At 45.1% G+C, this 26,978-nt stretch overlaps 1 protein-coding gene across 1 annotated transcript in view; it reads right to left on the bottom strand.

Moving 5' to 3' along the window:
• LOC138848879 (uncharacterized) overlaps positions 1-26,978 on the bottom strand; it is a 65,490-nt gene that overhangs the window by 37,575 nt on the left and 937 nt on the right. Inside the window, exons 2-3 of the mRNA XM_070069886.1 lie at positions 25,585-25,954; positions 24,096-25,478 (exon numbers count right to left, since the gene is read on the bottom strand). Of these exons, the coding sequence (XP_069925987.1) occupies positions 24,589-25,478; positions 25,585-25,954 (1,260 nt within the window). The 3' untranslated portion in view covers positions 24,096-24,588. The remainder of the gene's footprint in view (positions 1-24,095; positions 25,479-25,584; positions 25,955-26,978) is intronic.

Here is a 26,978-nt window from a genome sequence, read left to right as displayed (position 1 = left end):
ATCTTCAGAATACATAGTAAAATAATGTAGTATTAAAAAATTAAGCTTAGTATCTTGTACCCATTCCTGTTACTTCAGTTATATAGGCTTTGCAACTCTGAAATCCACCTAATCTTGGAGCAATCTGAATTTAGCCAAGTTGAGCAAACTCTCGTGGCTTTGCCTTGTCACTAACACTCTGGCCATACGTGAAGAAGGCATGGCATTTTGATATCTAATTTATCAAATTTTTATCAGTGAATATTGAAGATGCATCATATGCAAAAATTATTGATAAAAAGGTAAAAGACCTAAACATTTTAAAGGGTTTCAGTCTTCAAGATGTCACTTTCTGAGGGGGTAATAATATATTTAATTATCAAGGTAAATAACCCAAAATGTCTAAATGAGTAATCTTTACTCCCCCCACCCCAAAGAGCAACACTCCAGTCTTCACTCTAGCAGGGAAACTAAGCACTACAAGCAGAGAATCTAAACAGCCTAATACAGATACTGACAATACGCTGCAACACGTTTCCTCCAAATGTTTAACAAAGATGCAGGGTTAAGCAAGTTCCGTTCAAACGTTGTAATGAATAAAATTTAAGATTTCTGCTAAGGCTGTCAGGAAAAAAAAAATTTGAAACTCGAGTATTTTAGGATAAGTTTTTGTTTTGTTTTGTGTTTTATTTTCAAACTTCTCAGAGGTTAAAATACTGCCCTTACCTTGAAGCCATTCAAGGCGTTTTACCTTACATCTCAGGGTCCTATATCTACCCAACGACTTACAAGTCAAAGCGAAGTGGCTGTTTTTTGAACGACGATTGTGCCACCAGAGCCCTTCCCTAATAACCTATGACGGCATAACAAGGCTGAAGAAAAGGCACTCTGGTTAGTGGGAAACTGCCTGTCTGCCTCTCCTGGGGACTCTTCGGAGCTCGATTAGCAGGTGGATTCCTTTTCACCAGAGTTACTCATGGTCACGGGGACGGAGTACAACCCCGGGTGTAAAGAACACAAATGGAGCTTGGCCGGCGGACGGCCGGATGGGCGGAATAACACCAACACACAGGGGCACCTTGATGGTTTGGGAAGCGGTGTTCCGCCTTTTGCGGCGGGGAGCCCAAGGCGCCTTACACCGGATGTCTCCCCCTGGGACAGATCGTCCAGCCAAGCGGCCCGGGCCTGGCTCGGCGACCCCACATTCACCCCAAGGGGACCGACACCCGCCCAGTCCGTCCAGGCGCTGGCGCCGGGGCTGCCCCGATGCCCTAGAAAGCTGGCCAGCGGCGCAGAGCCCCAACACAAAACGTACTATTCTGTGCTTCGGCCATCTCCTTTCTCTGCCTCCTGTCAAGAACACGCAAGCCGAAGCCCTGGGCAGCCACCAAAGGCCCAGTCTCCTCACCAAAAAACAGGCCAGGATCCCGGGGACGCTCCAATCCCCCCTTCCAACGCGACCCGGCCTCGTCCCTCAGCCGCACCTTCCGATGGCTGCTGCTCTTCCACAGAGCGGAGGCGCAGGCGAAGCTGAGGACCAGCTCCCTTCGCCTTTGGGGCCCAGGCCCTCACCGCGGCCTCCCGGGGCTGGCACACTCCCCATGCCGCGGGCACCCGGGCCTCGCGCTCCCTCAGCAGGCGCGGGGCGTCCTCTCCACCCGCTCCTCTCCGCGGGCAGCCGTTACTGGTGCCACCACCTCTTGAGAGGACCTGCGCGAAACGCTTCCTCATTGGCTTCTGCCTACCCACCTGACCCGTGCGCGCTACCGCACGTGGAAAACTGTTGTTGCTCATCAGGTTGTGCGACAAGGGGCGGTGCTGAACCCTCAGGGAAGTGAGTCGACCTTAGCAGCGACTTTCACCTGACAGCGTCTCCGCGCAGGTGCAGTGGCTCCGCAGGCCTGGCCTGCAGGGGCTCCCTCGCCTTAGTCTGGGAGTCCTGGGCCTGCCCCCTCGGCCATCCGCCTGGCCTCCCGGGTTCTCGATCAGCCGATGCCGCGCTACTGCACTGCGGTTTGCTGCCAGAATCGCTGAGGTCAGAACGATAAAGACCAGAAGCTGAGTTTTTACCCGTTGGTTGTCCTGGGAGCAGCGGGCGTCAGCTTCGCCTTGGGGCCAAGTCCTGTTCTTCGATGTTTAGTCTGTCAGGAAATCCCTGGTGCCTGCCTTCGCATCATATCCAGGGTCTGACCGCTTCTCACCCCCACCCCTGACAGTTCTCTCCTGGGTCAGACCATCGTCCTCTATTGCCAGCTGCTGTTCTCTCCACTTCTAGCCTTATTAATATGTCTTACTCTCATCCTAGCGAACAGAAGATCCCTTGGAAATGAAAACTGGATCACATCACTCTCAGTAACCTCTGTTCCTTTTAGAGTAAAAGCAAGATTTTCATCAGAAAAAAAAAAAAATGCCACGAGACACTCCACTCCACTCTATGGCCCCTCCACCTCTCAGGCCTCATCTTTCATTGTTCATCTCGCTCAACTCTGTGGCATCCTCTTTGCCTGTGACCTCATTTTCCTAGATCTACTTGTGCCTTCTTCTGTCAACTCTTTCGTGTCTTTCCTCTTAATGTTACCTATCCAGCTCACCCGATTTAAATTGCAGCTTCCCACTTCCTACTCCTGATTCTCTTTAGCTTATTGTAGTTTTTCCCCCTATCCTACTGACTGCTTTTCAACTGTCTCCCATTAATAGGAATTTAGGCTTCTGGGGCCCACACTGTGGCACAGTGGGTTAAGCTGCCACTTGCAATGCCTGCATCCCATATCACAGTTAGGTTGGAGTCTTGGGTGTTGGGTTCCTGATCCAGCTCTCTACTGATGCATCCGGGAAAGCAGCAGCAGATGAGTCAAGTGCTTGGGCTTCTGCACCTATGTGAGAGACATGGATGGAGTTCCTGGCTCCTGGCTTCAGCCTGGCCCAGGCCCTGCCATTGTGGCCACTTCGGGAGTGAACCATTGGATGGAGGGCCTCTCTCTCTCTCTCTGCCTCTTCTCTCTGTGTAACTCTGACTTTCAAATAAGTTTAAAAACAAAAGATGGAAAGGAGTTATGTGCTTCGAGTGTTCAGTGATCACAATGTTAGCCATGTGCTGCTTGCTGTTTAGTTCTGGACGTACCTGTCTTCTTAGCCACTGCACCCTCTTGAAAATTTGAATTCAGGTTTTAAAATGTTAAGTGCATCAGTGTCATCCTTGTACAGTAGACAACTGAAAAACGCCTTCCTCAAAAACGAAGACAATAGCAGTTCAACTCAGTTGCCCTAAAGCAAACCAGGCATGCACGATCAAGGCAGAGAGAGAGCGAGCGAGCAAGAGAGCACTGTGCTTTGCTCTCCCCAGTCCTGGAAAGGGGATGTTGGGACTTCCTTAGTAGTTGCACTTCTCCCTGACATCTGAACTTCTCTGTTCAGAGTGCTTGCAGATCATGCACACCATCCACAGTTTACTGAACTGTCTCAGTATGGAGACCCACTCACGATTTCTCAGTAAGTTTGGTGGAACCAGACAGGCCAATGGGACGATTCTGTGTCCTGGTGTAACTGCCATTTGTGTCTTACTGTGTAACCTTGAATTTGGATCCATTAGGGGGAGAGTATATGTCTTGAGTATATGTAAGAACTGTAATGGCAGAGGCAGTCAATTGAAGCAGCAGAGTTGTCTGGATGTCTGTCTGGATCTTGACAGCCTCATGCTGTACAATGTGAAGATAACGGACATACCACAGATTTAAACTAGGAAGCCCATCTGACCCACCACAAGTAAAACTCACTGATTGGTGTGTCACCTCTTTGGGGGTCAGATTCCCAGATCTCATAGTTGTGGAGGAGGAATTTGGGGGGTTAGAATTGCATAGAGCCCTTAAATCTCCATATGTAGATGGAGAAAACAAGTGTTTGGAAATATATACAAAATAAACATTGGTAAAATAAGACTTAAAACAGCTTTTGTGAAAGGTAGCAACAGTTGGAGAGAGAGGGTCAAAGAGACAGACAGATCTTTCATCCACTGGTTCACTACCCAGATGCCTGCAACAACTTGGGCTGGGCCAGACAGAAGCTGGAATCCAGGAATTCCTTCTGAGTCTCCCATGTGGGTGGCAGGGACATGAACACTTGAGCCACTATCTGCTGCCTCCCAGGGTGCACATTAGCAGGAAGCTGGATCAGAAAAAGAGGCAGGACTCAAACCCAGATCGTCCAATAGAGGATGAGCATCCTAAGCTGTGGCCTAACCACCATGCCCAGCCAAAACTTTATCTTTTAATATTTCACTTCTGTTCTTCTTTTTCATAAACATCATATTTCCTTATCATTTTAATATTCTGGCATAGTGGTTTTAACCTTTTGGATGATTGTTTATAGGATATTATAAAAGCTATAGTGCCTCACCCTAGACAACTTCTTGAGTGCACACACTTGCAAAATATTTCTGTGACATTGGTGGAAGGTGTGGGATGGTTTATGAACTTTGCCAAACATTAATATCCTAAGGCATTCATTAAATGTAATGAATTAACTTATCATATATGCACTGGCTATGTGTCACCTTTGAGAGAACTGAAAAAGTAGTCATGGAAATTATTTTCTCTCAGCTTAATGCTTTTTTAATCTTTTATTTATTTTTTAAAGATTTATGTATTTGAAAGAGTTATAGAGAGGAGGAGGTGTAAGAGAGAAAGAGAGAGGTAGGGAGAGAGAGAGAGAACACTGCCATCTACTGGTTCACTCCCCAGATGGCCACAATGACAGGGGCTGGGCCATGCTGAAGCCAAGAGCCAGGAACTTCCTCCGGCTCTCTCATGTAGGTGCAAGGGCCCAAGTACTTGGGCCATCTTTTACTGCTTTCCCAGGCACATTAGCTGGAACCTGGGTGGGAAGTGGAGCAGCCAGGTCTCAAACTGGTGTGTATGTGGGGTGCCAATGTTGCAGGCACAGGCTTAAGCTGCTGTACCACATGCTGGCCCCTGCAGCTGAATTCTTTCAGCATTAAGTGAAATCTTGGTGGGAAAAGGCTGTATATGTATATGAATATAGTATATGTGCTAGTCACAATGTAAATGTATATATGGTATATAATTCATATATATTATTTGTATGAATAAGTAATTTATATACACTTGCTAATGCATACTTAATATAGATTCATAATATATATGAAGGGGGTATGTATGCTAAGTTTAAAGTCATTGCTGCTCAAAAATAATATACAAATTTGAGTTCTAATAATTGTATGTGTTTAAGGGCAAGCATTTGGTGCAGCAGTTAGGGCACTGGTTGGCACAGCCATATCCCATATCAGAGTGCCTGGGTTGGAGTCCTGGCTCCACTTCTGATTGCAGCTTCGCACTAATGTACACTATTGGAGGCAGCAGGGGATGGCACAAACACTTAAGTCCCTGTCACCCACATGGGAGACCCAAATTGAGTTCTAGGCTCCTAGTTTTAGCCTGACCCTGCAATGACTGTTGTGGGCATTTGGGGAGTAAGCCATAAGATGGGGGATCTCTGTCTCTCTGATCTTTCAAAGAAAATGAAACACATAGCAATTAAAATTTTCTCAATAATCTGTTTCTGGTATGTTCTTTCCCCTGATACTTTCTTGTTGGAATGAATCTTGTTTGGTTCCACTGAGCCCACTATTTACCAGGCACCTTGGAGAACCATGCGTACAAGCTATAGATAATATTACTTACATTCAGTTTTTAAAATCAGGAACAATACTGTAAACCCCAGAGATATAAGCTGTGAACATTGAAAATGATGTGTTTTACACTGTGTGCAGGGTCCCTTTCTTCTCCCACGCTTCGGTGTTTTCCTGCCTGGCAGGTGACATGCCTTTCTACTAGTGATGACTTGGTGCACTGTGGTTGTCAGTCAGAGATGCCAGCTGTGTGTATGCCTCCATTTCTCCTGGGATCCAGGCAGCCACAATAAGCATTGGATGTTTCTTGGTGGATGCTGAAATGGCTGCCATCCATTTGTCTCACCTGGAATGCTATGGGGGGGGGGGGGCACAAATGCAGTTTCCAGCTCACTCCCTTTATTTTTTAAAAACTTATTCTTAAGGTAGAGTTACAAAGAGGGAGAGAGACAGAGACAGACAGACAGACCTTCCATCTGCTGGTTCACTCCCCAGATGGCCGCAACAGCTGGGGTTGAGCCAGGCTGAAGCCAGGAGCTTCCTGGGTTTCCCATGTGGGTGCAGGGGCCCAAGAACTTAGGCCAGCATCCGCTGCATTGCCAGTCGTGTTAGCAGGGAGCTGGATCAGAAGTGGAGCATCTGGGACTGAACTGGAACCCACAAGGATGCTGGCACAGCAGGTGGCAGCTTTACCCGCTAAGACACAGTGCGGGCCCCAGTTCATTCCTTTTCACTGGCTTACTGTTGCTCCACTCCTCATAAACTTTTTTTTTTAAACTTTTATTTAGTAAATATAAGTTTCCAAAGTACAGTTTATGGATTACAATGGCTTCCCCCCCCATAACTTCCCTCTCACCCGCAACCCTCCCATCTCTGCTCCTTCTCCCATTCCATTCACATCAAGATTCATTTTCAATTATCTTCATATACAGAAGATCGATTTAGTATATATTAAGTAAAGATTTCATCAGTTTGCACCCACACAGAACATAAAGTGTAAAATACTGTTTCAGTACTAGTTATAGCATTAATTCACATTGGACAACACATTAAGGACAGAGATCCCCACATGAGGAGTAAGTACACATTGACTCCTGTTGTTGACTTAACAATTTGACACTCTTGTTTATGGCATCAGAAATCTCCCTAGGCTCTAGTCATGAGTTTCCAAGGCTATGGAAGCCTCTTGAGTTTGATGACTTCGATCTTATTTAGACAAGGCCATGGTCAAAGTGGAAGTTCTCTCCTCCCTTCAGAGAAAGGTACCTCCTTCTTTGATGGCCCATTCTTTCTACTGGGATCTCACTCGTGGAGATCTTTCATTTAGGTCCTCTTTTTTTGCCAGAGTGTTTTGGCTTTCCATGCCTAAACTACTCTCATGGGCTCTTCAGCCAGATCCAAATGTCTTAAGGGCTGATTCTGAGGCCAGAGTGATGTTTAGGACATCTGCCATTCTATGAGTCTGCTGTGTGTCTTGCTTCCCATGTTGGATTGTTCTATCCCTTTTTTATTCCATCAGTATTAGCAGACACTAGTCTTGTTTATGTGATCCCTTTGACTCTTAGACCTACCATTGCGGTCTATTGTGACCTGAAATTGATCACTTGGACTAGTGAGACGGCATTGGTACATGCAACCTTGATGGGATTGTATTGGAATCCCCAGACACATTTCTAACTGCACCATTTTAGGCATGTCCCAAATTGTACATCCCCCCCCCCTTATTCCCACTCTTATATTTAACAGGGATCACTTTTCAGTTAAATTTCAACACCTCAGAATAATTGTGAGTTAATTACAGAGTTCAACCAATAGTATTAAGTAGAACAAAAAAATACTCAAAGGGATAAAGTATAAAATTGTAAATCAAAAGTCAGGACAAGGGCTGATCAACTCACTGTTTCTCGTAGTGTCCCTTTCACTTCAACAGGTTTCCTTTTTTGTGGTTGGTTAGTTGTCACTGATCAGGGAGAACATATGATATTTGTCCCTTTGGGACTGGCTTATTTCATTCAGCATGTTTTCCAGATTCCTCCATTTTGTTGCAAATGACCGGGTTTTACTGTTTTTGACTGCTGTATAGTATTCTATAGAGTACATGTCCCATAATTTCTTTATCCAGTCTACTGTTGATGGGCATTTGGGTTGATTCCAGGTCTTAGCTATTGTGAATTGAGCTGTAATAAACATTAAGGTGCAGACAGCTTTTTTGTTTGCCAATTTCATTTCCTTTGGGTAAATTCCAAGGAGTGGGATGGCTGGGTTGTATGGTTGGGTTATATTCAGGTTTCTGAGGAATCTCCAGACTGACTTCCATAGAGGCTTAACCAGTTTGCATTCCCACCAACAGTGGGTTAGTGTCCCTTTTTCCCCACATCCTCTCCAGCATCTGTTGTTGGTAGAATTCTGAATGTGAGCCATTCTAACCCGGGTGAGGTGAAACCTCATTGTGGTTTTGATTTGCATTTCCCTGATTGCTAGTGATCTTGAACATTTTTTCATGTGTTTGTTGGCCATTTGGATTTCCTCTTTTGAAAAATGTCTACTAAGGTCATCGGTCCATCTCTCAAGTGGGTTGTTGTTTTGTTGTGGAATTTCTTGATCTCATTATAGATTCCGGTTACTAATCCTTTATCTGTCGCATGGTTTGCAAATATTTTTTCCCACTCTGTCGGTTGCCTCTTCACTTTCCTGACTGTTAGTTTTGCAGTACAGAAACTTCTCAATTTGCTGTAATCCCAATAGTTAATTTTGGCTTTGACTGCATGTGCCTCCAGGGTCTTGTCTTTTTTTTTTTTTCATTTAATTTTTTTTTAACTTTTATTTAATGAATATAAATTTCCAAAGTACAATTTATGGATTACAATGGCTTCCCCCCCATACCGTCCCTCCCACCCACAACCCTCCCCTTTCCCACTCCCTCTCCCCTTCCATTCACATCAAGATTCATTTTTGATTATCTTAATATACAGAAGATCAGCTTAGTATACATTAAGTAAGGATTTCAACAGTTTGCTCCCACACAGAAACATAAAGTGAGAAATAACAGATGATTTTTTTCAAATGATGATGAAATCAGATCAGACCTATTGCCATGTTTAATCCCAGTGAGAGTCAAGTTGGGAGTTGATAATTTCTTTTTTTTCTTTTTTTTTTTTTTTACAGAGGATCAGTTTAGTATACATTAAGTAGAGATTTCAACAGTTTGCACCCCCATAGAAACACAAAGTGAAATATATTGTTTGAGTATTCATTATAGCATTAAATCTCAATGCACAGCACATTAAGGACAGTGATCCTACATGAAGGGTAAGTGCACAGTGACTCCTGTTGTTGACTTTACCAATTGACACTCCTGTCTATGGCATCAGTAATCTCCCTATGCTCCAGTCATGAGTTTCCAAGGCTATGGAAGCCCTCTGAGTTCTCCGATTCTTATCTTGTTTAGACAAGGTCATAGTCAAAGTGGAGGTTTTCTCCTCCCTTCAGAGAAAGGTACCTCCTTCTTTGAAGACCTGTTCTTTCCACTGGGATCTCACTCGCAGAGATCTTTTGCCAGAGTGTCTTGGCTTTCCATGCCTGAAATACTCTCATGGGCTTTTCAGCCAGATCCGAATGCCTTTAGGGCTGATTCTGAGGCCAGAGTGCTATTTAGGACATCTGCCCTTCTATGAGTCTGCTGAGTATCTCACTTCCCATGTTGGATCACTCTCCCCCTTATTTATTCTATCAGTTAGTGTTAGCAGGTACTAGACTTGTTTATGTGCTCCCTTTGACTCTTAGTCCTTTCATTATGATCAATTGTGAACTGAAATTGATCACTTGGAATAGTGAGCTGGCATTGGTACATGCCACCTCGATGGGATTGAATTGGAATCCCCTGGTATTTTTCTAACTCTACCATTTGGGGCAAGTCAGCTTGAGCATGTCCCAAATTATACATCTCTTCCCTCTCTTATTCCCACTCTTATGTTTAACAGGGATCACATTTCAGTTAATTTTCAACACTTAAGAATAACTGTGTATTAATTACAGAATTAAACCAGTCATATTAAGTAGAACAGACAAAAAAACTACTAAGAGGGATAATGTATTAAGTTGTTCATTAACAGTCAGGGCTATGCTGATCAAGTCACCGTTTCCCATAGTGTCAATTTCACTTCAGGAGGTTTCCTTTTTGGTGTTCAGTCAGTTGTCACCGATCAGGGAGAACATATGGTATTTGTCCCTTTGGGACTGGCTTATTTCACTCAGCATGATGTGTTCCAGATTCCTCCATTTTGTTGCAAATGACTGGATTTCGTTGTTTCTTACTGCGGTATAGTATTCTAAAGAGTACATATCCCATAATTTCTTTATCCAGTCTATCGTTGATGGGCATTTATGTCGGTTCCAGGTCTTAGCTATTGTGAATTGAGCTGCAATAAACATTAGGCTGCAGACCGCTTTTTTGTTTGCCAATTTAAATTCCTTTGGGTAAATTCCAAGGAGTGGGATGGCTGGGTCGAACAGTAGGGTTATCTTCAGGTTTCTGAGGAATCTCCAGACTGACTTCCATAGTGGCTTGACCAGTTTGCATTCCCACCAACAGTGGGTTAGTGTCCCTTTTTCCCCACATCCTCTCCAGCATCTGTTGTTGGTAGAATTCTGAATGTGAGCCATTCTAACCCGGGTGAGGTGGAACCTCATTGTGGTTTTGATTTGCATTTCCCTGATTGCTAATGACCTTGAACATTTTTTCATGTGTCTGTTGGCCATTTGGATTTCCTCTTTTGAAAAATGTCTATTGAGAGCCGGCGCCGTGGCTCAATAGGCTAATCCTCCACCTTGCGGCGCCGGCACACCGGGTTCTAGTCCCGGTTGGGGCGCCGGATTCTGTCCCGGTTGCCCCTCTTCCAGGCCAGCTCTCTGCTATGGCCAGGGAGTGCAGTGGAGGATGGCCCAGGTGCTTGGGCCCTGCACCCCATGGGAGACCAGGAAAAAGCACCTGGCTCCTGGCTCCTGCCAGGATCAGCGCGGTGCGCCGGCTGCAGCGGCGGCCATTGGAGGGTGAACCAACGGCAAAGGAAGACCTTTCTCTCTGTCTCTCTCTCTCACTGTCCACTCTGCCTGTCAAAAAAAAAAAAAAAAAAATGTCTATTGAGGTCCTTGGCCCATCTCTTAAGTGGGTTGTTTGTTTTGATCTTGTGGAGTTTCTTGATCTCTTTGTAGATTCTGGCTATTAACCCTTTATCTGTTGCATAGTTTGCAAATATTTTTTCCCATTCTGTCGGTTGCCTCTTCACTTTCTTGACTGTTAGTTTTGCAGTACAGAAACTTCTCAATTTGCTGTAATCCCAATAGTTAATTTTGGCTTTGACTGCATGTGCCTCCAGGGTCTTTTCCAAGAAGTCTTTGCCGGTGCTGATATCTTGCAGGGTTTCTCCAGGGTTTCTCCAATGATCTCTAATAATTTGATGCTGTCGGATCATCGATTTAGGTCTTTAATCCATGTTGAGTGGATTTTTGTGAAATGTGTAAGATAGGGGTCTTGCTTCATATTTCTGCACGTGGAGATCCAGTTTTCCCAGCACCATTCATTGAATAGATTATCCTTGCTCCAGGAATTGGTTTTAGATCCTTGATCAAATATAAGTTGGCTGTCCATGTTTGGGTTGATTTCTGGTGTTTCTATTCTGTTCCCATTGGTCTATCCATCTGTTTCTGTACCAGTACCATGCTGTTTGATTACAACTGCCCTGTAGCATTCCTGAAATCTGGTATTGTGATGCCTCCGGCTTTCTTTTTGTTGTACAAGATTGCTTTAGCAATTCGAGGTCTCTTGTGTCTCCATATGAATTTTGCATCATTTTTTCTAGATCTGTGAAGAATGTCTTTGGTATCTTGATTGGGATTGCATTGAATCTAAAAATTGCTTTTGGGAGAACGGACATTTTGATGATATTGATTCTTCCAATCCATGAGCATGGAAGATTTTTCCATTTGTTTGTATCCTCTTCTATTTCTTTCTTTAAGATTTTGTAATTCTCATCGTAGAGTTCTTTAACGTCCTTGGTTAAGTTTATTCCAAGGTATTTGATTGTTTTTGCAGCTTTTGTGAATGGGATTGATCTTGGCAGTTCTTTCTCAGCTGTGGCATTATCTGTGTATACAAAGGCTGTTGATTTTTGTGCATTGATTTTATATCCTGCTACTTTGCCAAACTCTTCTATGAGTTCCAATAGTCTCTTAGTAGAGTTCTTTGGGTCCTCTGTTTAAATAAAGAATCATATCATCTGCAAAGAGGGATAGTTTGACTTCTTCCTTCCCAATTTGTATCCCTTTAATTTGTTTTTCTTGCCTGATGGCTCTGGCTAAAACTTCCAGAACTATATTGAATAGCAGTGGTGAGAGTGGGCATCCCTGTCTGGTACCAGATCTCAGTGGAAATGCTTCCAACTTTTCCCCATTCAATAGGATGCTGGCTGTGGGTTTTTCATAAATTGCTTTGAATATATTGAGGAATGTTCCTTCTATACCCAGTTTGCTTAGAGTTTTCATCATGAAAGGGTGTTGTATTTTATCACATGCTTTCTGTGCATTTATTGAGATAATCATATGGTTTTTCTTCTGCAGTCTGTTAATGTGGTGTATCACATTGATTGATTTGCGAAAAAGATCATACACCTTCTGAAAAAAAATAAAAATTCTTTTGACATTTTCACTTTTCTGTTTTCTTTGTTTGACTCTCGTAGACAGTATTAAGAGGTACTACAAACTTAATTTTTCCAAATGCATCTCTAATTGTCCAACTGCCTTAATTCATCAACCCATTCTTCACCAATTGGTTTATAGATAAAATGTGTATTCACATTAAGAATAGCAAAACTGGGAGGTCTGGGTCAAGGCTCTTAATGGTGCCTCATTGATTTGCTTGTACATACAACAATATTAGACTTGTTATCATAATTTTACAATAGTTTCCTCTAGGGCAAATCTATCTTCTGAATAATAAATTCTCAAACTTTATAAATTTAGGAGTTACCTCACATTGGATTTTGATTGGAGCAAGAAGGAATACATAGATTAATGCTGGGAAAATGTGTATTTTGTCACTTTTCAATAAAATTTTTATGATTGTATTGTATATATTATTTTATCTATGAATTCATATTGTTAGATTAAACCAATGTGTTTTTGTTTTCCTTATAAAATACATATTAATTTACCTAAATTCAATTTTATGTAGCAACTTCATTTATTTAAGTAGCTCTTAAATGTGATTTTAAAGAAAAATTTTTTCAGATCCATTTTGAAGAGACGGGGGAGAGGGGGGTTCGTCTGATCCAGGGGCCCTGAATCTAGGAGCGGCGGAGTTTGAGAAGCCAGCAGTTGGGGGCTCGGCGGCAGCGGTCCCATGGCCAAAGCTGGGGGGGGGGGGGCGCCGAGCGCGCGGGGTTGGGGGGGGGGGGGGTCCTGGTCTTTGGCTTCTCGACTCGGTCCTGTTTGGACAGCGAACCTGTCTAGGCCTGTCAGGTCAGTGCGGAGTCCGAGGCCTGGAGCGGGCTGGAGGGGGCTGGGGTGCCTGGTGTGGAGTGGGGGACAGAAGCCTGGAGTCGGCCCTCGCCGGTGCCACGCGCGGCCTCCGCCCTGCCGGGCTCCGGTCCGCCCGGCTGCCTCCCCCACCCTCCGCACTGGAGCGGGCGGGGTGTTCCCGAGCCGCCAGCGGCCGGGGGGAGGGTGTGGACGCAGCGCCCGCAGGCAGGCCCCACCTCCCGGGCCGGCCCCTCGCGGCCGGGAGCTCGGCGGGGAGGGGCGGCGGCGGCGGGCTCGCCCTTCCCCCGGAGGCCGGCGCGGGGGTGGGGGCGCCGGGTGCCCCGGGTCGCGGGCCGGAGGTGGTCCCCCACGCCGCGGGCGGGCCGGCCCCGCCCCCGGGCTCGGGCCGGGCGTGGGCGGGCCCCGCGCTGTTCTCCAAAGTGGGAGTTCGGGACGGGACCCCGAAAACAGGACGGGCCGCGGCCTCGCTCCCACCTCGGAGCTCGAGGAGGCGGAAGCCCGGAGTTGACCCTTTCGCCCCGACTGGCAGTGTCCTTGCTCGGGGAATTGTCGGAGCTCAGCGAGGTGCGGGTTAACAGCGCGACCCAGATCCCGTGAAGTTCTCGTTCCCCTCGCTCCCGTGTACACGTCGCGGGATATTTTCGTAACCCTCTCCTTCCCCCGAGCGGCGGGAATGGTGAAGGGGCTACGTGGGGTTAACCCTCGGACTCTGGGCACTGGGACAAGTTGGCGCTCCCCCCGCGGCCGGTGGACTCGCCCTCCGCCCGCCTGGGGGCCGGCGTGTGGAATGTGCCATTCGCCGGGGTGGGGGGGGGGCGGGGGTTGCGTGCCCGGCGGCTCGCAGGGTTAGTTTGGAAATGGTCGAACAGTTGTCGCTTCCCTTTCTTCATTCCAAGTTTTGTGCAAAGGGAAGTTCCTTCAGAGTTCCACAGAGGCCCGGGAGGGTTCTGTCCCGCCCGGTTCCATGGGAGCGCGGACGCAGCGGCCTCCCTGGCTGCCCCGTCCCTGCCGCCGGGTTTGAACCCACGCCTCTGGCTAACTTCGCGAGTTTCCCAGGCGTCCGAATGGCTGTTTGTGACAGTGGTGCGCGCATTTTTTGTGTGTGTGACATGAGAATTGACTTATAGCCCATCATCTCGCGTGAGATATTTCCTTAGGATCGGGTAAAAGTGACTACTATAATAAAGATTTCTGTTATCTGGATTGTATTTTTTGTCTTCTGGGAGTAATTACTGTATGGTGGAATTATTAATTTCTCCACTTTTTAAACTTCACTAAGTTTTGACTTTTTATTTTATTGTAGTGACTTTCTTATTTCATCTGCCCGATTTTATGCTCCCAGATTTAGATACTGGAACACGAACAGAACTTTTTACTGTGAAACTTGGATTTTTAACTTTAGCATGTGTGGATGAATATATTAAGCACATTCTGACAGTTTTTTTGGAGGCATTAGGGTTTCTGCACAACTTTTTTCTTGATGTTAACAATTTTAACCTTGTTTGTTGCCTCTAATTGAAGGGTGAAGTTATCATATTGTGGGCTCATTTGTCACTTTCGAGTTAATTTCAGAGCAACTTGGTTCCTGATTATATTTTAGTGATAAAGTCTCTTTGTAACTCCTTTTAAAAGAAGTCTTTAATATGCTGGTGACCAATAATAAAGCAGAAATAATTAAACTTGAAAAAAAAAAGAAAAATTTTTTCAATCTTTCAGTATTCAAGTATGATGCTTGCTGGAGGATGTTAATCAATCACTTTAACAGTTTTAGAAACAATCTTTTTGATTAAAGTTCACAACAAACTTTTATCTTATTATGGGTAAAGACTATTTTCAATAGATGTTTCTGCATCTATTGACAGAACAATATGGATTTTCTTTCCTTGGTTAATCAATAGTAATAAATAATGGTGTCTTTTTATTGCACAGTGGTAAGAGTTTCACAAGGGTATATATGTAGGGAGTAAAACTACTAAGTTATTAGGTATGCATCTTCAACAGTAATTCAGAAGTCAAATTACTTTCCAAAGTGTTTTTTTTTTTAACTTACTTTCCTTAAGTCTTTATGTGCAATTGCCTTTCTTTATGTTTTTGGGTTTTTTTTTTTTTTTTTTTTGGCTCTTTTTGACAGGGAGAAAGGTCTTCCTTTACCATTGGTTTACTCTCCAATGGCCGTTACAGCTGGTGCACCACGCTGACCCGAAGCCAGGAGCCAGGTGCTTCTCCTGGTCTCCCATGCGGGTGCAGGGCCCAAGAACTTGGGCCATCCTCCACTGCACTCCCGGGCCACAGCAGAGAGCTGGCCTGGAAGAGGGGCAACCAGCACAGAATCAGGCACCCCGACCGGGACTAGAACCCAGTGTGCCGGCGCTGCAGGTGGAGGATTAGCCTATTGAGCCATGGCACCGGCTCTCTCCATGTTCTTATCCTCACTCACAACCACTGTGTATAAAAACCCAAGTTCTTATCAATAGGGCATTGTGACACATAATAGCTTTTCAGTTGAATTTGCATTTTCTTGAATTCTAATGAATTTGCTAATTTTTTCTTTGTTGAGCATTCAGATTTTCTTTTTGAGGTACTGCCTTTCCAAACTCATTTTACTACTGACTTTTCCACCCTCTTTTTTATGCGGTACGATGGCGTCTGTTTAAATGTTACCAGCCATACAGTTGTAATCAAAACAGCATGGTACTGGTACAGAAACAGATGGATAGACCAATGGAACAGAATTGAAACACCAGAAATCAATTCAAACATCTACAGCCAACTCATATTTGATCAAGGATCCAAAACCAATCCCTGGAGTAAGGACAGTCTATTCAATAAATGGTGCTAGGAAAATTGGATTTCCACGTGCAGAATCATGAAGCAAGACCCCTACCTTTCACCTTACACAAAAATTGACTCAACATGGATTAAAGACTTAAATCTATGACCTGGCACCATCAAATTATTAGAGAGCATTGGAAAAACCCTGCAAGATATAGGTACCGGCAATGACTTCTTGGAAAACACCCCAGAAGCACAGGCAGTCAAAGCCAACATTAACATTTGGGATTACAGCAAATTGAGAAGTTTCTGTACTGCAAAAGAAACAGTCAGGAAAGTGAAGAGGCAACCGACAGAATGGGAAAATATATTTGCAAACTATGCAACTGATAAAGGGTTGATAACCAGAATCTACAAAGAAATCAAGGAACTCCACAAGATCAAAACAAACAACCCACTTAAGAGATGGGCCAAGGACCTCAATAGACATTTTTCAAAAGAGGAAATCCAAATGGCCAACAGACACATGAAAAAATGTTCAAGATCACTAGCAATCAGGGAAATGCAAATCAAAACCACAATGAGGTTCCACCTCACCCGGGTTAGAGTGGCTCACATTCAGAATTCTACCAACAACAGATGCTGGAGAGGATGTGGGGAAAAAGGGACACTAACCCACTGTTGGTGGGAATGCAAACTGGTTAAGCCTCTATGGAAGTCAGTCTGGAGATTCCTCAGAAACCTGAATATAACCCAACCATTCAACTCAGCCATCCCACTCCTTGGAATTTACCCAAAGGAATTTAAATTGGCAAACAAAAAAGCTGTCTGCACCTTAATGTTTATTGCAGCTCAATTCACAATAGCTAAGACCTGGAACCAACCTAAATGCCCATCAACAGTAGACTGGATAAAGAAATTATGGGACATGTACTCTATTGAATACTATACAGCAGTCAAAAACAACGCAACCCAGTCATTTGCAACAAGATGGAGGAATTTGGAAAACATCATGCTGAGTGAATTAAGCCAGTCCCAAAGGGACAAATATCATATGTTCTCCCTGATCGGCGACAACTAACTGAGCACCAAAGGGGAAACCTGTTAAAGTGAAATGAACAGTATGAGAAACAGTGACTTGATCAGCTCTTGTCCTGACGGTTGATGTACAATGTAATACTTTATCCATTTTAGTATTTTCTTTTTTGTTCTAGTACCATTGGTTGAACTCTGTAATTAACACACAATTATGCTTAGGTGTTTAAATTTTAACTGAAAAGTGATCCCTGTTAGGAATTTGGAAAACATTATGTTGAGTGAAATAAGCCAATCCCAAAGGGACAAATACCACTTGTTCTCCTTGATAGGTGACAACTAACTGAGCACCAAAAAGGAAACCTGTTAAAGTGAAATGAACACTATGAGAAACGGTGACTTGATCAGCCCTCACCCTGACTGTTGATAAGTAGCTTAATATGTTATCCCTCTTAGTATTTTTTTGTTTGTTCTACTTAATACTTTTGGTTGAATACTGTAATCAATACACAATTCTTCTTAAGTGCTGAAACTTAACTGAAAAGTGATCGCTGTTAAATATAAGAGTGGGAATAAGAGAGGGAACAGATGTGCAATTCGGGACATGCTCAAGCTGACTTACCTCAAACGGTAGAGTTAGAAACATACCAGGGGATTCGAATTCAATCCCATCGAGGTGGCATGTACCAATGCCATCTCACTAGTCCCAGTGATCAATTTCAGGTCACAATAGACCACAATGGCAAGTCTAAGAGTCAAAGGGATCACATAAACAAGACTAGTGTCTGCAAATACTAGCTGATAGAATCAAAAAGGGAGAGAATGATCCAACATGGGAAGTGAGATACACAGCAGATGAATAGAATGGCAAATGTCCTAAACAGCACTCTGGCCTCATAATCATCCCTTAAGGCATGCAGATCCAGCTGAAATGCCCATGAGAGTATTTCAGGCATGGAAAGCCAAGACACTCCGGGGGGAAAAAAAACCTAAATGAAAGATCTCCACGAGTGAGATCCCAGTAGAAAGAATGGGTCATCAAAGAAGGAGGTACCTTTCTCTGAAGGGAGGAGAGAACTTCCACTTTGACCATGGCCTTGTCTAAATGTGATCAGAGTCGGTGAACTCAGGGGGCTTCCATAGCCTTGGCAGCTCATGACAAGAGCCTAGGGTGATTACTGAGGCCATAAACAAGAGTGTCAATTTGTTAATCAACAACAGGAGTCACTGTGCACTTACTCCTCATGTAGGATCTTTGTCCTTAGTGTGCTGTACATTGAGATTTAATGCTATAACTAGTACTCAAACAGCATTTTTCACTTTTTGTTTCTGTGTGGGAGCAAACTGTTGAAATCTTCACTTAATGTATGCTAAACTAATCTTCTGTATATAAAGAGAATCAAAAGTGAATCTTGATGTGAATGGAAGGGGAGAGGGAGTGGGAAAGGGGAGGGTTGCGGGTGGGAGGGACGTTATGGGGGGGAAGCCATTGTAATCCATATTCTGTACTTTGGAAATTTATATTCATTAAATAAAAGTTTAAAAAAATAAAAATAAAAAAATAAATGTTACCAGCCATAATTTGGTAGATAAGTTATGGCTAAAGGCCTAATAATTAAGTTTTTATTTCTGATGGAACATTTTGAAAAATAAAACATAATTATCACATTATTTGTTATTGTCAGTATTTCTTTTAAAAGTACAAGAAAGGGACAAGAGCAGTAATACTTGTACAAATACTCAAGAGAAATGTGAAGGAATGAACTAGGGATATTTAGCAAGACCTTACCTCCCTCTACTTCCCCTTACCTCCATAAATGCCAGTAAAATTAATGTCTCATAGGAAGCAGTATTCAAGCAAGGACTGCTGAGAATGGATGTGTGAGTAATCCCAGCATCCTTGCCTGTCATGGAAGTGGGGAAATCTGCACATCTGAGGCTGAGGCTCTATAGCATTTCCCCTATTTTCACATGGTTGTGTTTAGTAATTCAGAGTGGTAGACAGACTGATAATGTATCATTTTCTGGCTATACTCCTTCCAACTCTCCTTCCTCACCACCCTCATGAGATTTTTCCTTGATCTCTCAAGTTCTTTGAAATCAAATATTTTTAATCTACAGCCTTACTTGGGATAAACCAAACTAAAATAGAATATTCACAGAAAAAAGTTCAATTTTTACTAGACTTCAGACTATTAAAAGATAAGATTGAAAAAAAACTTGTAGCAGGCTTGAGGCAAGCAGCCCATAGACTCATTTATTTCAGCTTATATAGTCAAGATCAGCCAATCCATTCAAGGGCCGGTCTATGCCCCAACCATTCACAGCCTGTTGCCAGTCAGGCTCTTGTTACCAGGCAGTTTCTGAAACCATCCAATCACGGCCTGCCGTCAGTCAGGCTCTGTTGTCATGTGGTTTTCTCTGTTGTCATGTGGTTTCTGAAGCCATCCAATCACAGCCTGTTGCCAGGCAGTTTCTGTTGTCAGTGGCCATCATGGCATGAACTTTTCACCACAGCGGCCATCTTGGCATGAACTTTTCACCTCATTCCACCACAAATGAGTATCGAAAATTCTCTAAGATTTGGTCAGTAATCACTTATACCACAACGTAGGTAAAGGGAAATAGGAAGCATCTTCATAAAACTAACACATAGCTTTTATTAATAATGCATATGGCATTGCTGGTTATTATCCATCATTGTAATCATTGTTCCAAGCTTTGTTCATTACATGGCAAACAACTTCCACCATTTTAACATATAATCTTCTCACATATATGCATATGGATGTGTTTGCAAGTCACTATGATTTGGAGAGAGTTTGAGTGTGTGCCCTAAGGGTTCTTATGCTGGGGAGTTGGTCTTTAGTGTGGTGCTAGTAAGAGGTAGGATGACTCTTAAGAGCTGGAGCCCAATGGGAGGTCATTACCACCTCTCCTCATTCTTTATTTGGCTTTGTATCTGCTGATGTGATCTCTCCTTCCCACATGTGCTCCCACAGGTACTGTGATGTGACCCAGTTAAGAAGGTCCTGAACAGGCACTGATTCCATCAATGAGACTGCCCAATATTGAATCTTCAACCTCCCAAACTATGAACTAAGTAAATCTCTTTTCTTTATAAATTATCTACTCAGGCACTTTGATTTGGTAACAGAAAATGAACTAAGGTACACATATATAGTATCTTACAAATAATATTAAATATTACAACAAATTAAACTTTTAAAATTTTAAATCAATTTGAGATTATAAAATTTTGTAAAAATGTTGCTGACTTGACACCATACTACTTCCTATTTTCCTAATGTGCTTCCTACTAAAAAAAAAAAAAAAAAAAAAAAAATTCTTCCACATAAATGCAATGGGCTAATTTCTATCTTTTCCCCTTTCTCCCTTACTTTACTTTATGCACACACACAAATACAAACATGCGAGTCTTTCAAAATGTGCAAAAAATGAATTAAAAATACAAGTATTTTGGTGGAAAAATTTTGAAATCCATTCAGTTTTTCCATCATATGCATAGACTTTCGAAACCCATCATATACATGATCTTTTGAAAATCACACATATATATAATTGAGTTCATACCAATACCTCAAGTTATAATCCAATACCAAATAGTTTTTGCTTGTTTCCTTCCTTTCCTAATTGTGGATTCTTTCTCTATCAATGAAATGTCAGCTTTTGCAATTCTTCACAGCTAGAACATAAATAAGTAGAAATGTTTAAAATTATAATTGTGAATCTTCCTCTTCAGCCATTGATCTGAAAATCATTAGTATGGCAGAGAAAGGCAGATGTACTGCTCCTGGGGGAGACTCGCAGATGAGCTCTGTGGGATGTTAGCGAACAGACAGGATATGAGGAACTCAGGTTCATGTGTTTCCACTTATTTGTTTGAAAGGTGTGGGGGGGGGGGAATCTTCTACCCATGCTCCAGTATGGGATGCCAGCCATATGGACAGCAGGTTAGCTCATGATACCACAATGCTGATCCCCTCCCAACAATTACAATTTTTAATAAATGAATTCCTTTCTGGGTTTGTTCTACAATTTTCCACCTTATTATTCTCATCTTGGATGTATTAAGTGTATTGAAATTTCCTCTATTTTAAATAGTGTTGTATTATTTTTTGAACACTAGTTTATTTTGTTAAAGAAAATTGCTACAAGTGAAATTACTGATTGCAACATGAAATTCTTAAATCTTCATATGACAAAACAAAAGCCATTTTTCAGTTCTTTTAATTTTCCTTTTTTCAATTACCAATAATATTGCGTATTTCTGTTGTTACAGTCTATTTTTATGTGAATTATTTTTCATGTTATTGACACTTGATTTTTGTATTTGCCTGATTATTCTTTAAAAGCTGATAATAGAGCCGGCACTGTGGCTCACTTGGTTAATCCTCCGCCTCCGCCTGTGGTACCGAAATCCCAAATGGGCACCGGTTTTAGACCCGATTGCTCCTCTTCCAGTCCAGCTCTCTGCTGTGGCCTGGGAAAGAAGTAGAGGATGGTCCAAGGGCTTGGGCCCTGCACCCGCATGGGAGACCAAGAAGAAGCACCTGGCTCCAGGCTTCAGATCGGAGCAGCTCTGGCTATAGCGGACATTTGGGGAGTGAACCAATGGAAGGAGGACCTTTCTCTCTGTCTCTCTCTCTGTGTGTAATTCTATCTGTCAAGTAAATAAAAATAAATAAAAATAAAGGCTTTTAATAGTACATAAAAGTAATAGAATGTCATACTTCTTGCATATATACTTATCATTTATCCATTTAGTTGTTAAGATGTTACATTATAGTGTAATATAATTGAAATATTTTAATATTAACACATAATTTCTTCTTCTGATATTGTATATCAGAGGTCATTTAACTGTTAACCTGTAACTGTCTTTGAGACCTTTCTGAGTTTTTCTTATATAGATTTTCATATAGCCACCAAAGATTAATTACATGTAATTTATTGTGATTATTTAACTCATTTTTCCTCTATTTATAGAGTCATCTTCCCAACATTATCAGCTCAAAAATTTTTGGTTTAGTAAAATAGTAAGGTATAGGGGCCAGCATCGTGGCACAAAGGGTTAAGCCACTGCCTGCAGCATGCCATCCCACATGGGCAGCGCTTCAAGTTCCAGCTGTCCCACTTCCAATCTAGCTCCCTCTTAATGTACTTGGGAAAGCAGCAGGGGATGGCACAAGTGTTTGGGTCCCTGTACCTATGTGGGAGATCCAGAAGAAGTTCCTGGCTCCTGGCTTCAGCCTAGGCCAGCTTTGGCCCTTGTGGTCATTTGGGAAGTGGCTCAACAGATGGAAGACCTCTCTCCCTCCCTCCTTAACTCCCTCCCCACCCCCCTCTAACTCTGTCTTTCAAAAAAATAAAATAGATCTTTAAAAAATGGCAGCATTTTATAAATACCTTTATGTACATTGAGGGAATTTATTTTATGCTGTTCATTTCCCAGTTTTTTTTAACTTTTATTTAATGAATATAAATTTCCAAAGTACAGCTTATGGATTACAATGGTTTTCCCCCCCCATAAGTTCTTCTTTTTTTTATTTAATAAATGTGAATTTACAAAGTGCAACTTTTGTATTGTTGTGGCTCCCCCCCGCCAACCTCCCTCCCTCCCGCGGCTCTCCCCTCTCCCATTCCCTCTCCCATCCCGCCCTTCATCAAGTTTCATTTTCAATCACCTTCATATACAGAAGATCACCTTAGAAAGGATTTCAACAGGCTGCACTCACACAACTGCACAAGGTATAGGGCATTGTTCGACTAGTAGTGTTGTTTTTAAGTTTCATAGTAAAACACATTAAGGACAGAGATCCTACATGGGGAGTCTGTACTCCGTGACTCCCGTTGTTGATTTAACAATTGGCACTCTTATTTATGACATCAGCAATCACCCGAGACTTTTTCTCCCCTATAACTTCCCTCCCACCGCAACCCTCCCCTCTCCCGCTTCCTATCCCCTTCCATTCACATCAAGATTCATTTTCAATTCTCTTTATATACAGAAGATCAGTTTAGTATATATTAAGTAAAAATTTCATCAGTTTGCACCCACACAGAAACACAAAGTGAAAAATGCTGTTTGAGTATTAGTTACAGCATTTAATCACAATGTACAGCACATTAAGGACAGAGATCCTACATGAGGAGTAAGTGCATAGTGACTCCTGTTGTTGATTAACAAATTGACACTCTTTGTTTATGGCGTCAGTAATCTCCCGAGGCTCTTGTCATGAGTTGCCAAGGCTATGGAAACCTTCTGAGTTTGCCAACTCTGATCATATTTAGACAAGGTCATAGTCAAAGTGGAAGAAGTGGCAGTTCTCTCCTCCCTTCAGAGAAAGGTACCTCCTTCTCTGATGACCTGTTCTTTCCACTGGGATCTCTCTCACAGAGATATTTGATATTTCATTTAGGTTTTGTTTGTTTGTTTGTTTGTTTGCCAGAGTGTCTTGGCTTTCCATGCCTGAAATACTCTCACGGGCTTTTTAGCCGGATCTGAAATGCCTTAAGGACTGATTCTGAGGCCAGAGTGCTGCTTAGGACATCTGCCATTCTATGAGTCTGCTGTGTATCTTGCTTCCCATGTTGGATCATTCTCTCCCTTTTTTTATTCTATCGGTTAGTATTTTCACACTACTCTTGTTTATGTGACCCCTTTGACTCTTAGTCCTATCATTATGATGAATTATGAACAGAAATTGATCACTGGGACTAGTAAGATGGCATTGGTACATGCCACCTTGATGGGATTGAATTGGAATCCCCTGGTATGTTTCTGACTCTACAATTTGGGGTAAGTCCGATTGAGCAAGTGCCAAACTGTACATCTCCTCCCTCTTTTATTCCCAATCTTATATTTAACAAGGATCACTTTTCAGTTAAGTTTCAACACGTAAGAATAACTGTATTAATTACAGAATTCATCCAATAGTATTAAGTAGAACAAACAAAAAAATACTAAAACGGATAAAGTATTAAGTTGCTCATCAACAGTCAGGGCAAGGACTGATCAAGTCAACATTTTGCATAATGTCCATTTCACTTTAACAGGTTTCCTTTTTGGTGCTGGGTTAGTTGTCACCGATCAAGGAGAACATACCAGCACTTCTGAGCATTAACCATCTGGGACCAGGAAGGAACAAACTCCTCCCTCTTAAGACCACTCACTGCCAGGTAGTGTCTCAGGCTGGAGCTGCTGATGGGAAAAGGGCGGGAGGGAGACGCGGTGAGCCACAGTGACCGCGGCTCGGCGCCTCCCTCCGTGCCCACAAGCGCGCAGGGTCGTGGAAGATGCAGCGGTGGCCACGGGCCGGTGAGGGGACCTGGGGAAGGAAAGGGCCAGCTCTTCAGCCCTGGGTCCCAGGGAACCTTCCCACCGCTCCGGAAGAAAGGAGGACTCCCCGGCTCATCCTAAAACTACACTGGGCCTCTCTGAGCTCTGGCAAATGCGGGCCAGGGTGGCTGAGCCAGCGAACACCGGGGCCCCCACCCGTGCCGCGCGCCGGTGGTCTGGGAGCGGCGCCCGGCGCAGATGGCGCTGGCAGCGACTTGGGTGCTCCAGCTTGGGCAGTCACTCCTGGCTCTAACCAGCATCATTGGGCGAACTGTGGCCAGAGGCCCCCGCGGGGAGCCCGGGCAGGGCAGGGACGGGAGGCGGGGGTCTCTCCAGTCAACCTCCATGCCAGCGCGCCGTCCCCGACAATTCTCAAACCTCGGAAGACAGCGCGGCTGGCTGGGACCCCCAGAGACCACCCCTGCAGGCCAACAAAGCCCCCCGCACACGCTCCCACCCCGCTGTCTTGTGTCTCTCCCGTTCGGCTTTTGGTTCCCTGAATCCTCTTTAGGGCAGCGAGACTGGAGCTAGGCGTCGGCCTCCCCCCGCCCTGAACCGGGCGATGCGCGCAGGTGTCGCACATCCGAAAAAGCCCACGCCCAGATCTGTCCGTGGGGAGTGGAACGCGCACACTCCTGCGCGCGCCCAGCCCGGCCCCTGAGCTCCTTGCCCCACCAGCACCAGGGCAACACACCTGGCGCCCTCCGGGTCGCTCGCTGCCCCGGAAGGCGCTGCGCTGGGCCGCAGCGACCTCTCCACACCCGACTGCCACAGGGAGCTCTCCGAGTAGAGCTTCCCGGAACGCGTGGGACGTGGGCACGGACGCCGAAGTTGGCCACGGACCGGAGGAGGCAGCGGGTGCTCGCCCGCGCCACCGGCGCTGTTTTTCGGCTGTGCCCTCGGCCGGGCGCTCGTCCCCTTCCTGGAGCCGGCACCCGCGGGTGTGTCGGAGACCCGTGAGGGAGAAGGGGCTTGGCGACCAGCTTCGCCAGCGCGGAGAGCGCCCGGCAGATCCCTCGGCCGCTGTTCTAGGGAACCCAGCAGCTCCCCGCGCCCGCTTCTGCTCCTGCCGCTGCCGTCGCCGCCCCCGAGCAGGACCAGGTGTCACCGCCAGACGCGCACCGAGCCACTCACGTTCTCGCGCCGCGCCTACCGCTCAGCGACCCGGAGCCCACCGCCGGTCAGGACGCTGGAGTGCCAATGTCAGTGCCGGAGGAAGCTGTCGCTTCTGGTAGCCCAGCCAGGCCGCCCCTGCGCTGGTGGCCCGGGCCCGCGCGTCTGACGCTCGGACTGCGGCGTGCGTCCGCCCGCGACCCCGGCGAAGGGAGGCCGGCCCCGCGCCGGCGCACGCCCCGCGTCGAGCTGCGGCCTCTCCTCCGCGTCCTCAGTCTCCGGCCTCGCCTTCCTCCCCGGCGCCTCCGGGGCAGCCCCTCCCGCTCGGCGGCGGTGCCAGCGAATGGGCTGCAGCCGCCTGCGCCTCGGGACTGGGGGCCCTCACCTGACCGGCCGGGCGCGCAGCCGCCCACCTTCCTCCTCCAGGGAGTGATGTGGTGGTGAGAGTGGGGAAGAGGCGGGAGCGTTCCGGGACCGGGGCGCCTAGAATCTAGCCTCTGTAGACGTTCTTGCTACTCTCGTGAGTTTAGGTTTCTGAGGGAAGTCTCTGACGTTTTCCCCCTTTTCTCTTCAAACGTTTCCTTTCTGCGAAACTCTTCCGCAGTTGAGTTGGAGTGGGTGTTCTGTTGTTGATTTTGCACGCGTGCTTTGCAGACCGCCCTCAGCAAGGGGAGCCTTCAGCCAATGTCTCTTCGCGGCAGGTAAGGGGTCTGACTTGTTCCCCGCGAATAGGGTCAGGTCACATTTGCTTATTGCAGCTTTAGGAGCGTTATGGAGAATGTGTTGCAATGTAATTCAGAATGGAGATTTTTCTAGACGTGCAGAGTTTGAGTGAACAATGCACGCTGCATGGTTCGGGCCCCGGAGCCCCCCTCTCCACAGTGTTCCATACCTTTAGCCTGACATCAGAGGCCTCATATTCTCCTGGCGCCAGCGACCCCAATCACTCACCTGCCAGCTCCTGCCCCACTTGACTATTGAGTGCAGGTCCTGGCTCTCACTGGGCACCCTGCAGCCCTGCTTCCTGTCCCTCCTTCTCTAGTTTAATGCAAGAAAATCTTTGTAGTCCCCTCACCACCGTCCACAACTGCTTCACCCTCTGCCTCGAGGTGGGTGCTTGGGGTGGGATTCAGGAGGAGCAGGAGCGGCTGGCATTCATCCTCGAAGGCCCTGACAACCCCCCCCCCACACACACACACACCACCTCCACCCACTGGGGTCTCCCTGAATGTCCTTCTCCTGTCCTCTGGCTGCCCCTCCACCTCAGCCACTGATTCGAGGCAGGAGTTTTCTGTTCATCTTCGTTTCCAGTGAATGCCACAGGACAAAGCTGCGAGGTGGGGAAGGGACACCCTTTTCTGCTCAGTTCTTGCCAGGGTTCCATGTAGCAACTTGTGCCCTGGGCACTGAAGCAGCACCGTGGAATCCACCTGTGTGAGTCTCCTAAACGCTCTTATTAAATTATAACCTCTTCTTGCAGTTGTGTTTTGTCTTCTGGCCCTAGCCCTGGACCTTGAAGGCCAAATAGAATGGACA

This window comes from Oryctolagus cuniculus, chromosome 3 (genome assembly GCF_964237555.1).
Source record: "Oryctolagus cuniculus chromosome 3, mOryCun1.1, whole genome shotgun sequence".
NCBI lineage: Eukaryota > Metazoa > Chordata > Mammalia > Lagomorpha > Leporidae > Oryctolagus > Oryctolagus cuniculus.
The sequence above is the reverse complement of the archived record's forward strand: the minus strand, read 5'-3'. Positions and strand labels throughout refer to the sequence as shown.